Raw genomic sequence first — 13,498 nt, forward strand, 5'->3', positions numbered from 1 at the left:
ATCAGGTAAGGTTTGGGAGAGTCACTACAGTACATCGTATCAAGCTCTATTATAAGGATGTTGGTCAACTAGAGCCATCTAGTGGCGCTTTTAGGAACTCATGCTGTACCAAGCTGTCGCAACAGACGTACAATCCACATTTTAAAATACTTTAGGAACTAAAAGGAAGGTATTTTTTTCTGTTAAATCAAATCCTGACCAAAGAATTAAATATGTTGCTGCTTTAAAATAGTTGGCGAACATTTAAACGTATCGTAATATCTGTTTTTTAATGCAAGGGTCTAGTAATATACACAGATAAGGTCATCGACTATTATCTTGTTATTGTAATATTTAGCCTATATATGTCAGCACTTGTAGGAATGCTGACCCCTAAAAATAATCCGTTTCCATGGAAACGCTCTTAATACGGAAGCTCGCTAGTACAGCTGGAGGTGAGACAGACGCGAACAGGGGCAGGCGGGAGCAAGAGGAGGCCATGGCAGCCTGACTGACGTGGAAAGTGTCAGGAGTCAGCAACTAACTTTGAGGGAAAGTCTTGTGAGTGACCCCTGTCGCCTCCTCACTTCTCGAAGCCGAAGGTTGGACGGTTTAAAAAAAAAACATGAGTCTGGACAAAGCCGAGCTGTGTGATTCACTTCTAACATGGGTAAGTTAGGAAGTAGCCACGTAGCATTGTTAGCTGCTAACTGGTGAAAGCGTACGGTGGTAAATCGATGATATGAATCGTGTGGTGTTTGCCACATAATGCTTTCACTTCGTCAGCCTAAGTAGCAACGTGTCAATGCTAACGATCCCTGACGTGAACAGGTGTGAAAGTTGAGCGTGTTTAAGATAGCAGCGCTAACCAACCAGAGCTAACTAGCTGACCAACCTGTTGGGTTTTAACGCGTTAGCCTAACTACTTGACTGCCCTGTCAGCAATTAAACTAAAAATAAAATTTTGTAGCTTCTCTGAGGAAATATACTGTTTACTTTACTTTTTGTGGCATTTTAAAATCTTTATGTCTTCATTTTCCTTTGTCAGGTTTTTAATGTGTTCTTACTTATTTGCATTTTAGTATTGTATTTATTCAACACCTGTTTTCTTTCCTACATCACTGCATAAGAGTTCTATCCATTGCTACACATTCTCTATTCTTTTCTGATACTTGAACACAGGAAGCGCACAAACAATTTTAACATGTAAAAAGAGTGTGTGAATTATCAGTAATAGATATGGAGAAGGGGTAGCGTTAACCCTCCCCCAGCCACCCAGCTATCAAAATTGATGTAGACAAAAACACAGGCAGCTATTTTATTTGTTCTTTTCTCTGTATACACGATACCAATTGGTGCAAACCTTGTTTAAACCAATGTTTAGGTGTGTATGCATGCATGTAGCGAGTCGTGTGTGAATTTGCTTGTGTGTTTTGAATGTATAAAAACATATTGCGACATCTTAACTATTCCATGCCACTTGTTCACAGTTGCAGACATTTCAGGTGCCATCATGCAACAGCAAGCATGACCTGACAAGTGGAGTGGCCATCGCGCATGTCCTAAACAGAATGTAAGGGCTCTTCAGTATATATTTATGTATGTGTCCAAATTTGGTTGCATTCATCACGAGCACAAATGAAGCTTCTTTGCAAAATTCAAGCCAATCCGCTATCAAAATTGTTTGTTTTGGGTGAAATTAGCCAACTTGAATGCATGAACCATTCATCAAGGTGTTTGTACCCTTACTTATACAAGCAGACAACAGAGTCAGATTATAGTGAGGTCTTCTGTTTACCTGCTAGTATACAGTACGTATTAATGTTCTTATGTTGCAGTGGTGGGTTGCGGGGCATAATAGGGTCATGGTCTAATTTGCATAATTGGCCGTGGTGCATTTGCATCTAATTGTAATGGATGCTGAGGAATAACATTGTGGGAGACGAGTGAGTAAAAAAAACAAATATGTTTACAACTACAAATGAACTTTCTTCTGTCGCTTTTGTTTTGCTTGCTTATAAATGTTGAAGAGGCCCACAGCGTCACCCGCTGCTCGTTGAGAAGAGCAATACGTGTCTTCATGTCAGTCTCTTAGAAAGCACACCATTTAATTCTAATGGGTTTTTTGCCAAGCATTAAGATTTCATACTCCCTTGAAGGCATCACCGTTATCTGCTGTGAGAAGCCAAAGTGAGATCCATGCGCAATTTTCTTTCCGACACTTAGCAAATCCACCAAATGGAAGACAAACTGCCGTGTTCTTTAACTTGAACGAACACAGCCATACCTTTGCTGCCCTACACCAGTTAAATCAGCAGGAGCCCCTTCACTGGATTTGTCGCTAGAGGAGTCTGATTACTCACCAAATAGAGTATATAGCAACAGTGTTGCTAAGTTGGCAACACTGATCCCTCCTGCTACATCTTATTTTCAGGCCAGGTGCGTTTGATGTGTGTTAACAAGCCGAGTTACATGAACAGTGCTGTTATAGTGTGTTCATGAGCGAGTGTGAACAGGTAGCGCCAATCTATTTGTGGCGGGGCTGCCACAAATAAATGTATGGGAAACACTGTGATGTAATGTGATGTAACGCTCTCATCCACAGAGACCCCTCTTGGTTTAATGCGACATGGCTGGGCAGGATGAAGGAGGAGAGCGGTGACAACTGGCGCCTCAAGGCAATGACATATTACACTGGATTATGATCATATTATGAGCATATTTGTTAATCTCGTTTGCTCTTTTAGGTCAGCAACTTGAAAAAGATTCTCAAGAGCATGCTGGAATATTACCACGATGTAAGGGGTATTTTACTTACTTTCAAAAGCTTTTTAGTTGCGCTCATAAATACTTTGTGTGGACAAAAGTATTGGGATGCCAGACTTTCCCTTTGAGAGTAATCAGTAAAATTGCTTAGAATTTGGTAAATATTCTTGCACCCCCTGATTGGGAACCGTTGGCCTACACCAGTGGTTGCCAAACGTTTTACAGTCGCGTACCCGTTCAGACATTTGATCAGGAGCCGTCTACCGCCTACTCCTGCACACTTAAAAAAACATAAACCTTTTTATCTGAATTAAATGCTGAACATAATTATTGGTTAATTAATTTTGCAGTACTTCAGGGTCACAAATTTTTATTTTTCATGGTCACATTTTGCTGAAGTTTCACTTGAGCACTGATAAATAGACAAGTAATCATCCTACACATCTTTTATTCCAGGTTGATGTTGGCATCCTTCTGTTTGAGCGGATTGAGCGAATTTTGTCCACTCGCGATGGCTATGGTTTAAGTTTGCATATTAACATATTTTTCCCCTAAAAATATGATTTACCAAAAAAAAAAAAAACAGCAGCAGCAAAAATGGTAAAATCAGCAGTGATTTTGCATGAATAAAGTAAAACTATTAAGAGGAAAAAGTTGTAATTCTACAAGAATAACGTAATAAGTAGAAAAATGTCATTTTAGCAGCATAAAGTTGAAATATTAAAGAAAAAAGACTTTAAAAAAAAATTAACTGTAATATGAGAAACAAACAAAATAACAAATTTTGTTCTAATTTTTGGAAAATTAGGTTGTGGGAAGAAAATTTACAAGAAAGTGGAAATAGTTAGAAAATACAGTAGAAACAGTAGAAATGGAATTAAAAAAAACCTGTAATTTTTTCAGAATAAAGTCAAAATATAAACAGAAAATCGTCGTATTCTAACGGCAAAAAATGTTTACGTTTTATGAGAATAAACTTGTAATATTATGAGGAAAAAATGTAATTTTGCTAAAAGTTTAAGTATTAACTTTGTTTTGTTTTGTTCAGTTGTAGTATGCGAAAGTTCATGCTAGTATGCTTTTTCACATATACCACAAAGCTGAGATGCAGTGTTTACAAAATATCAAAGTGGCCCTTGCATCCTTTCATTTTTCAGTAGGTGCCCCTCGCTGGAAAAAATTTGGATACCCCTGATTTACGGAATGACTTTGTCCTCCCATTCTGTGTCAGTGCTGTTTTAATAGAAGGGCGACCAGCGAAAAAGGCAGGAAATTGCCTTTTAGAGGCAGCATAAAAAAGAGCTTCAGATTTACTAGCGCTCCTCCAGATTGGTTATTTAATTACGTTCCATCCCAAGACGTTTGTGTATCGTTATTAATAACTAATTATCCTTCCGGCAATGACCTCTCTAACCATTTCAATAACAGATACTGGGTCACCAGGTATCAGATGAGCATCTGCCAGATGTGACCCTCATCGGTGAAAGGGGGGACATCACTGAGCTGGGAAAGCTGGTGCAGCTCGTATTGGGCTGCGCTGTCAGCTGCGAGAAGAAACAAGGTAAACGCAGCCGTTAACAGGGATAAAAGAAAGGCACAAAGCGTCTTAAAACCAGACTGATGTGTCAGTGGGGAAAAAAAAAAAAAGATTAGCTAGAGGTCCTATCACATGATTCTTGTTTGGTAACAGTGCTGTCTTGATCATTGCAAGCGGACGGTCTGATTTGAGAACAATTTACAGATTATGCTTTGCAAAGAGGATTAAAAATAATCAGGTCACACTTTTTAAACACTGGCTTAGCTGCCTTGACTTTCTGGCAAAATACGCGGCGCTTGGTTTCCTTTCAGGAGAGAATTTGTTGCTAATCTGTTCTTTGGCTACACTTTCATCAATCTGTTTGTCTTTTCTCAAACACAGAGCAAATCCAGCAGATAATGACACTTGAGGAATCTGTCCAGCATGTCGTCATGACAGCCATTCAGGAGGTATGTGAGCTTCATGTTGATCTCCTTTTTGTTTTTGTTTCAGTCAAAAATCCCATGATAATCTTTAGATAGAAGTGAATGCCAGAAGTCATTGTTATTTTAAGATTATGGTTTGTTTGTAAACGTAAACCAAAAGCCAAACCTTAGGTACACACTCTAATGAGGGCCCGTACAAGAGCTGTATCAGAAATCTTGCCTTTTACAAAGATAATCAACACTGTCAGACATGTTAATCAAACACTACAGTTATTATTGTGGTTGTAGTTTGCATTGGCAGCAAGCTACTCTGCACCTCAATAACTGTCTCAAAACTGATTTACTTTTTTTTTTATGTAGTTTACCTACCAAGTAAAGTGTCTTGAGTAATTGAAGACTTAGTTTGACTTTGCGGCTTTGTTTTCAGCTTTTATCAAGAGATCCCTCATCTGAACCAGGAAGCCCCGAGACCTACGGAGACTTTGATTACCAGGTAACACTAATTTCCATCTATAAACCAATTTACTTTCAACCATCACTAGTCTTCTTCTGTGTCTTCACTTTTTGACTGTTGTGTGTGTGCAGTCCAGAAAGTATTATTTTCTAAGTGAGGAGGCAGATGAGAAAGCAGACCTGAGTCAGCGCTGTCGAGATCTGGAACATCAGGTTAGTTTCCTCTTTGTCGGAGTTGGCTATCATCTGAGTATAGGTAATCGTTTTTTGTGCTTATGTGATGATGACACAACCTCCACTTGAGGTTTTATGGCAACCGAGTTTGCTGTGCTGTGTTTGCAGCATGTAGTTGAATGTGTGTGTCTGCAGTTGTTTTTGTGTTCCGGACCTTATTGATTAGCGCCCTCAGAGTTTGTTTTGTTATCATTGTGTGTTGTGCAACGCTGGCTTGTTTTTGTTCCACTCACTGAGGAGAGACCCGGCTTTTTCCCCAAGTCACATTTATTGTCAGCTGTTGCATAATATCAAGATAAAACTGACACGTTGCCTTTGGATGAAGCTGCAGCCAACTCTAATTGGCACCGCTCACGGCCCACCTGTTTGTTTACTTACATAGCCCACGCTTTAGGGATTAGTCACTTGTGTTGTTTGGAAAGCTATTTGCTGTTGGTGGTCCTGTGCTAAAGCATGCAATCTGTCCTTAAAGTGCAGTGTAGGGTTTCGCTGCTTTCAAACAAGATGTCCAGCAGGTAAGTCGCCACTCCCCTCTTATTAATACTGCATTGCTGCACTCCTGCTTGGCCTGACTTACATTTTGTAAACATACTGTTCACAACTCTCCTGTGAAACTGTATCCTTTCCTTGTCAGACTAATTCATTTATTTGTATTATGGAGACCTTGTTATTGACCCTCAGGCAAAGGTTAACAGCTTCACTATTGAGACATTTCCATCCTCCTAGGAACATTTTATACCAGCTGACTAAGTCTTGAGGAGTGAGCATGTGAAATGAGAACGTAGCATGTGTTCAGCGTCTGCAATACACAATAAGTTTGTTTTTTTCTTTCTTTCTTTTTTTTCCTGCTCTGACTGCATCATGTGCTTGTACAGTTCCGGTTATTTTCACAGGAACGCCCTTCTTATGTCTGCATTCTCAACAATACTCGTTCCATTTCCAATGCATCTCTCAGCATTTACGGCGTTGGCTTCCAGTGTTTCTCTCTGTTTTCCCACCCAGTTGTCGGTGGCTCTGGAGGAGAAGTTGTCTCTACAGGCCGAGACCCGTTCCCTGAAGGAGAAGCTGAGCCGGTCTATGGAGGCATCCGGCACTGCCATCACCAGCAAAAAGCTGCTGCTGCTGCAGAGTCAGATGGAGCAGCTCCAGGAGGAAAACTACAGGTAAAAGTTGAACAGAGTCAGGGAATATGCTTCATTGTCATGCTAATGTAACAGTATTTGTGCTCTCTTTGACGTTTGATTCACGATGAACATGGATGTCATTCCAGTTGTAACAATCACACTTACTTTTACAAGTATCCAACAAAGAAAAAATGCTTGATTGCCTCCAATACGGCTATTTAATCACAATAAATCAATCCCGCACATGACGTTCCATCCCCCCCAAAACAAACATATCAACACTCCATCCTCCCTCGAACGTCCCAGCCGCCAACAAAAGAAATCACACAAACTCAACCCCGCACGACACCGAAAGAGTCACACAAATAAGGCGATGCACAGCAATACAATATGTAGTTCAAACAGATGAAGTGAAATCCCTGTGTCCCAGTACTCCATGGGTGAAATGTATTCCAGTCAAAAAATGGAAATGATAGCTCATTGAAAGTTTGACTCGGCAAAAACACCGGCTCCCAAGGTCCCAGGTTGCTGTGGGACGTCACTCTTTTCGCGCCTTGCTTAAATACATACCCCCTCAGTGTGTGCGTGTTTTTTTTGTTTTTGTTTTGTTTTGTTTTGTTTTCTTACCTTATTATGCCAAGGACATGATAAACTTTAAGTTAGATGATGAGAGAGATATATAACCTGTAAATGTTCATTTTGCACATGACAAAGTTTTCTTCCAGCTGAGTATCAATAGTGACGCACTTAAGGCAGTCTCTACACTCAGTTATGGAACTACGTGTATGTGGCCATTACAAAGTATGAATATGAATGATGCTTTTGAACTTTTTTTTTTCTGGGACGTCATAAAGGGACGGCAAAGAAGTGTTTGCTTTAATAAAAGGCCGCTACTCTATGTACATGTCAGACTAGAGAACAGCCGAGATGACATGCGTCTGCATGCCGACATGCTTGAGCGCGAGGTGTCCGACCTTCAGCAACGAAACGAAGATCTGACCAGCCTGGCGCAAGAAGCTCAAGCCCTCAAAGACGAGATGGACATTCTCAGGTGAGAGACCACTGCTCCTTTTACAACTCGTCAGTGTCAATAATTGGGGATGCCTGTGTTTCCCATACATATTTTCCATATTTGTGACTGTCTCAAAAAAGTGAGTACACACCTCACATTTCTGCAAATATTGTATTGTATTGTATCTACTGCTTAAAGTTAGCAGGCCTGCCAACATATACTCATTTTTTGTACACTGCAAGCATTTTGACCCTCAATCACGCTTCTACGTGTCATTGCTCTCTAGGTACGCATTTGCGCTTTGTTTGAAGTTGCCATGGCAATCCATACGTAGGTGGCATGAATCAGCTAATCGGAGCACGTTTATAATTGCCTCCTGCAGGTGCCACTCCTAGCAAGTAGCAATGTGAACTTGAAACTATGCCATCACGGCTCCTGTGTGTGCATCGCTTGTTTGCCTGACGATGTTGTTTGCCACTTGCCAGAGTCATTCATCTTTTTGATGTGCGTGTTGCTGTAGCATCCTGATAGTCACACAGAAACTGACGCTCTTTTTACGTTTTATTAACGCCAACACAAGTCTCTCTCACACTCACAATAACAACACTTCCTCCTTATCCACTAATAACATTCACACCAAGGTGCGCCATGACGAGAGATGGTCTTGCCTTGTCACTTCCAGGCTGCCTATTCCACTCGTCCTGCACCGTGTACATTACCTTTTTAAAATCTTTTTAAAAGTGCTCGCTTACACTCCTCCATCACGACATCACCGAGCAGGTGGATGTGAGAGACCTTGCTCTCCTCCACCTTTCGTGTGAGGTTGCCTCACAGATGCTCAATAGGGTTTAGGTGTGGAGACGTGTTTAGCCATTCCATCACTTTACCCTCAGCTTGTTTGGCAAGGCAGTGGCCGGGATTGTTATCGTGCTGGAATACTACCTTGCTGCTCAGTTTACAAAGGGAGGGCAACATGTCTCGCTTCAATATGTCACAGTACATGTTGGCGTTCATGTTTTACTCAATGAACTTTTAGCTCCCGAGTGCTGGCAACACTCATGCTGCCTACCACCATGATTGACTGTAGGCAAGACACTTCTTTGTTCTACTCACCTGGTTGCCGCCACACACGCTTGAAACCGTCTGAACCAAAGTTTATCTTGGTCTCATCAGACCCCAGGACACGGTTACTGTAGTCCCTGTCATTAGTGCGATTGTCTTCAGCAAACTGTTGCACCATCTTTAGAAGAGCCTTCCTTCTGGGATGACAGTCGTGCAGATCAATTGATGCAGTATGCGGCGTATGGTCTGAGCACTGGCAGGCTGACCCCTGACCTGGTAGCGAGTGCTGCTGTGACTGCTGCTTTTGACGTGTTAAAAAAAAAAGAGAGCGACAGAATAAAGCTAATTTGTGGTTCTAAACATGTTTTGCTTTTCCTGGTTTTTACTCTTAGCAAATGCGTCATGGCCAATTATGCAAGTATGACGATGTCGTCATCGCCCATGAACCCCCGCAACCCTCAAGTTGATTGCAGTAGGGATGCTCCTATCAGGACTCTTGATACGAATCGTTCAAGAGTGAGATTGGCCAAGACCGATAGAAGTCACATGTATTAACTGTAAAATTTTCAATGTATTTCTGATGAGTGCTATTGGTTTTTGTAATCGACATTGATCGGCATATGCCAATCACGTCACAACACTTTATGTCCTTTAAAAGCTGCAGAGGCTTTCCCTGCAGAATATTCAATATCAAAGTGAGAATTTATTTATAAATTACTGTTTATCCTTTGATGAGGAGTGACCTTAGTAATTAGTGAACTTGGAAATATTTTATTTACCAAATAACAGGATTCCAAACAGCCAGTCCTTTTACATGTGATGACACATCATAGTGAACTTGGAAATATTTTGTTATTTACCAAATAACAGGATTCCAAACAGCCAGTCCTTTTGACGTGTGATGACACATCAAAACACAGTTATAAGTGGGAATGCATCTGAACGCTTTAAGCTGTAGTTCATCCATTATCATCTTCCACTCACAGAAACAACTCCCACACTGCCCACACACAGACGTCCATTCACCACCTCACGCTGACATCTGTGTTGATAAAAGACATTTCATGCATTGATGCTAGTTTGCGTCAGAGCCTTTCTGTAGTCAAGTAGAATGACTTTGTGCCGCGCATATCCTGAGGGATATATTTTCTTCATCCGGTCTTGTGCTGCCCCTCCTCTTCCTCAGGCACTCATCCGACCGGGTGAACCAGCTCGAAACTCTGGTGGAGACGTACAAAAGGAAGCTGGAAGATCTGGGCGATCTGCGAAGACAGGTGCGCCTCCTGGAGGAGCGCAACACAGTGTACATGCAGCGCACCTGTGAATTGGAGGAGGAGCTGCGTAGAGCTAACATTGTCCGTACTCAGCTGGACACCTACAAGAAGCAGGCAAGCTGTGTGCCGTGAGGAGGAGGAGGAAGAGCAATACTTTTTTCTGTGTTGACATCCAAGTGCTATTAAACACAGCCTGGCCTGTGCACGTGCTTTGAGAGCCGTGCGGTTCTTGTGTAACTGTCTTGCCAACGCAGCCTGTTGCTATGCCCTCTGACTTCCAGGCTCACGAGCTTCACACCAAGCACCAGTCTGAGGCCATGAAAGCTGAGAAGTGGCAGTTTGAGTACAAGAACCTTTATGACAAGTATGATGCACTCCTGAAAGAGAAAGAAGTGAGTGTTTTGGTAATACGTGGCTAATGAACATGTGTGATAGGATTGGATTATATGAAGGTGGATAGATCTTTGTTCTTGAACATGCGGTGAAAAGACATCCATGGTGGTGGTATCCTGATTTCAAATGTCCATTTACCCATCAGATGTTCTGATGCTGATCTGTTTGAAATGAATTTAGGACATCGCATTGTCGCTCACACTAGAGATAAATGGACCTCATACTTCTGTTTTTCAGCGTCTGATGTCTGAAAGAGACACACTTCGGGAGACAAATGACGAGCTGAGATGTATCCAAGTCCAACAGCGGTGTTTCAGTGGAGGAGGTGAGCTTTGACATTAGAACAGCTGATAGACATGGATGATAAAAATGCATGTCCAAAAATAGAACCTCATGAAAACGGTGTCCTTGGAGAATAACCTCATCTTCATAAAGTTAAACCCTGTGCACGATCATCAGCTGTAATTAACGCAATGTTGTTGGCAACTGAGGCTCACTTGAGTAGACTTGACACGATCAGGATTTTAGGAGTTGAGCACTCGGGTTAGATGAGTGAATATCATGTCTATTTATATAACTTGTTTATTTACTGCATAAACCTATTTTTCCAACAGCATATAGTAATGCCTTTGTTATGACCCATTCTGATATTTTTTTTTCCCCATAGGCTCAGCCTGTTTGTTGTTCAGTCATTTCTAGAATTCGGTAATGTTTTTTTGTCAGCTTTGGTTACATTAGCAGTGACAGTACTGTTATTCATGTTTGCGTCTACATTCCTAATATCAGTGGACCTTTGGTGTGATAGTGATGCGTGATTGGTGGAAAACAAGGTGCGGGGGTTGGGGTGCACATACAGAGAACTAGTCGGACTTGTGCTGCTTTGGCATAGATTCGGGTATCAAGTAACCTGTTACTTTAAGGCAATCAGTGGCGGTTGTAGCTATGGGCCACAAGGGCAGGGAGTGCCGCGAGTGGAAAGAAAAAAAATCCTATTTACTAATGCTCAGCGCTCATCATAGCCTCATCAAGTCTGCGCATGTGTGGCAGATGGGAGCCCTCTACAGGCGTGATACTCGGGACCCCATTATCAAGCGTCCACCACGTCCTTGTGATGTGGATGAAACCAAAGGAGTAGCGAGGGGGCGGGGGCGGGTGCCGCTGGGCCTCAGCCTCAGGTTAACTACAAGGTAAAAAATGTGAATTACAACAGTAATTGCTCAAAAAGAAAACATTTTTTTTTTAAATATTATATGAATTATAATCGCAGACCAAGAGGGTCTGGGTAGGGGGTGGTCCGCCCAGGGCGTCATTCCATCCAGAACCGCCACTGAAGGCAGTAAACCTTCCAAGGCTATGTCCACAAAACCATGTCTTTTAAAATCAACAGTCAGGAACCTTTTTACGTTTTTTTTTTTTTTCATGGCCCGCGTGTGTGTTAAGTTGCATGCCCACATGTTCCACTACACAAAATTACTGCAGATGACCAGTTTTATTTGTCAGTCACACCAAAGAAGTTCCACACCACTGACATGTTGCTATTTAAGCCATAACAGTAGAAGCTGACTCCGATGGCTTGTTTATGATGTCCTTGATTGGAGTCATAATTCAGATATTACAGTATATTGGATTTCACTTATTGCATATATATGCTAATCATCAGCCGATCCAATGTTAGTGTAAAGTCTAGTTGGGAGAGCCATACACAGCCAGTAGTTTCAATAAAAATACCAACATGAGCCGTTTTTGGTACATCTGTCAACATTCCCACTGAAACATAATCTCTCCACAGGAGGCCTTTGTGACAATGAGGCTGCGGTAGGAAACCTTGCTGCAGAGATCATGCCCACGGAGCTCAAGTACGTATTAATAATGGTGTGTGTGTGTGTATAAGCTGTGAGCACCAGGGTTTGTCGTGTATAAGAGTCCCTACTTAAATCCTATTTAGAATTATTAGTTATTATTGTTATTATTATTAGATTACACCTTAGCCTGACAAACACGCACTGGTGGCAATATCATTGCCCTATTTTTTATTTTTTTTTTAATGAATGGACACGATTTAAAACTGCTCACTTGGACCTAGACGTTCAGTTTTTAGCTCTTGAATGCACTTGTTGGGCTAATAGACCATATGAACAGTATTGAGAATAATCAGCTGTTGTTTGATACCCTGTAATTCCTCCTGGATTGTAATAGTGTAGCAGGAGCACAGATCTGTGTTCAATTAGAATCCTAAATGAAAGCGTCTGAACCACTCTGTGGAGCTTGATTCATCTCCTGTTCCCTTTCTGTTGTCCTCATGTGGGATCCAGGGAGACGGTGGTGCGCCTACAGAGTGAAAACAAGATGCTGTGTGTCCAGGAGGAAACCTACAGGCAGAAAGTAGTTGAGGTGCAGGCTGAGCTTGAGGGTGCTCAGCGCAGCAAGAACGCTCTAGAAACCCAAAACAGGTAGGTGACAGCCTTCAATTAACCTACATAGTGGGGGCGGGAGGAATCCTACTTCTTCTATGCTGCCATATTGTGTGTTCCTTGACATTAAGATGGGTGTTTGGCGCATGGTGGGAGTGATATCTGCCTAAATGTCAACTCACCCTCTGGACTGTGTGCTCAACTGAGCTGTGTGGGCTGGACTGGAGGACAGACAGCAGAAAGCCAGATTGTCTCTTCTTTCTGAGTGGCTACGTGCGTGCGCGTGAGTGTGTTTACGTGCCTGCGGGCATGTGGACATGTGGGAGGACTGAGTGTGTGCGTGTGCGGCCAGGCAACACCAGGCCCAGGGTGTGGGAAGCATCCTCAGTAACAGGAGGAGAGGAGTGGAGTGAGCATGCTCAGTTAAGCGCAGTACCGCATGGCCCGGCACCACAAAGATACACAAGGATCAACACTTCTCTCTACTTATCTTCCGCCCACACTTTTAACTTTTGTGTTTCATTCCTCCTTCCCTCCTCCCTCCACAACAATCCTGCTATTGTTCTGTCTCTTCAGGCTACAACAGCAGCAGATCTCTGAGCTGCGCTCTCAGGTGGAAGAGCTCCAGAGAGCACTTCAGGAGCAGGACAGCAAGGCTGAGGACGTGAGTGGTGGTCTGCTTGTTTCTCCTGAGTTTCCTTCTGTCACTTCAGTCATCTTGCACCAACCAGATCAAAGTAACCAACTTTTAATATGACCTTTTTATTGGAGAAGGTAACTTAAGTCGGACTGTGTTGAAATCATAGTATCAGCCATCCCTCGCCACTT

The 13,498-nt window shown here is 42.2% G+C and overlaps 1 protein-coding gene across 1 annotated transcript in view; it reads left to right on the forward strand.

The window, feature by feature from the left end:
* The first annotated feature begins 424 nt into the window (after positions 1 to 424).
* Positions 425 to 13,498, forward strand: part of LOC129170975 (protein Hook homolog 2-like) — a 19,754-nt gene continuing 6,680 nt past the window's right edge. The window contains exons 1-16 of the mRNA XM_054759178.1: positions 425 to 649; positions 1,470 to 1,552; positions 2,585 to 2,657; positions 2,727 to 2,777; positions 4,174 to 4,306; positions 4,664 to 4,731; positions 5,135 to 5,200; positions 5,293 to 5,373; positions 6,397 to 6,557; positions 7,429 to 7,569; positions 9,779 to 9,980; positions 10,148 to 10,258; positions 10,497 to 10,584; positions 12,049 to 12,115; positions 12,572 to 12,709; positions 13,247 to 13,334. Of these exons, the coding sequence (XP_054615153.1) occupies positions 605 to 649; positions 1,470 to 1,552; positions 2,585 to 2,657; positions 2,727 to 2,777; positions 4,174 to 4,306; positions 4,664 to 4,731; positions 5,135 to 5,200; positions 5,293 to 5,373; positions 6,397 to 6,557; positions 7,429 to 7,569; positions 9,779 to 9,980; positions 10,148 to 10,258; positions 10,497 to 10,584; positions 12,049 to 12,115; positions 12,572 to 12,709; positions 13,247 to 13,334 (1,596 nt within the window). The 5' untranslated portion in view covers positions 425 to 604. The remainder of the gene's footprint in view (positions 650 to 1,469; positions 1,553 to 2,584; positions 2,658 to 2,726; positions 2,778 to 4,173; positions 4,307 to 4,663; positions 4,732 to 5,134; positions 5,201 to 5,292; positions 5,374 to 6,396; positions 6,558 to 7,428; positions 7,570 to 9,778; positions 9,981 to 10,147; positions 10,259 to 10,496; positions 10,585 to 12,048; positions 12,116 to 12,571; positions 12,710 to 13,246; positions 13,335 to 13,498) is intronic.

The sequence above is a fragment of the Dunckerocampus dactyliophorus genome, chromosome 18 (assembly GCF_027744805.1).
Source record: "Dunckerocampus dactyliophorus isolate RoL2022-P2 chromosome 18, RoL_Ddac_1.1, whole genome shotgun sequence".
In the NCBI taxonomy this organism is placed as follows: Eukaryota; Metazoa; Chordata; class Actinopteri; order Syngnathiformes; family Syngnathidae; genus Dunckerocampus; species Dunckerocampus dactyliophorus.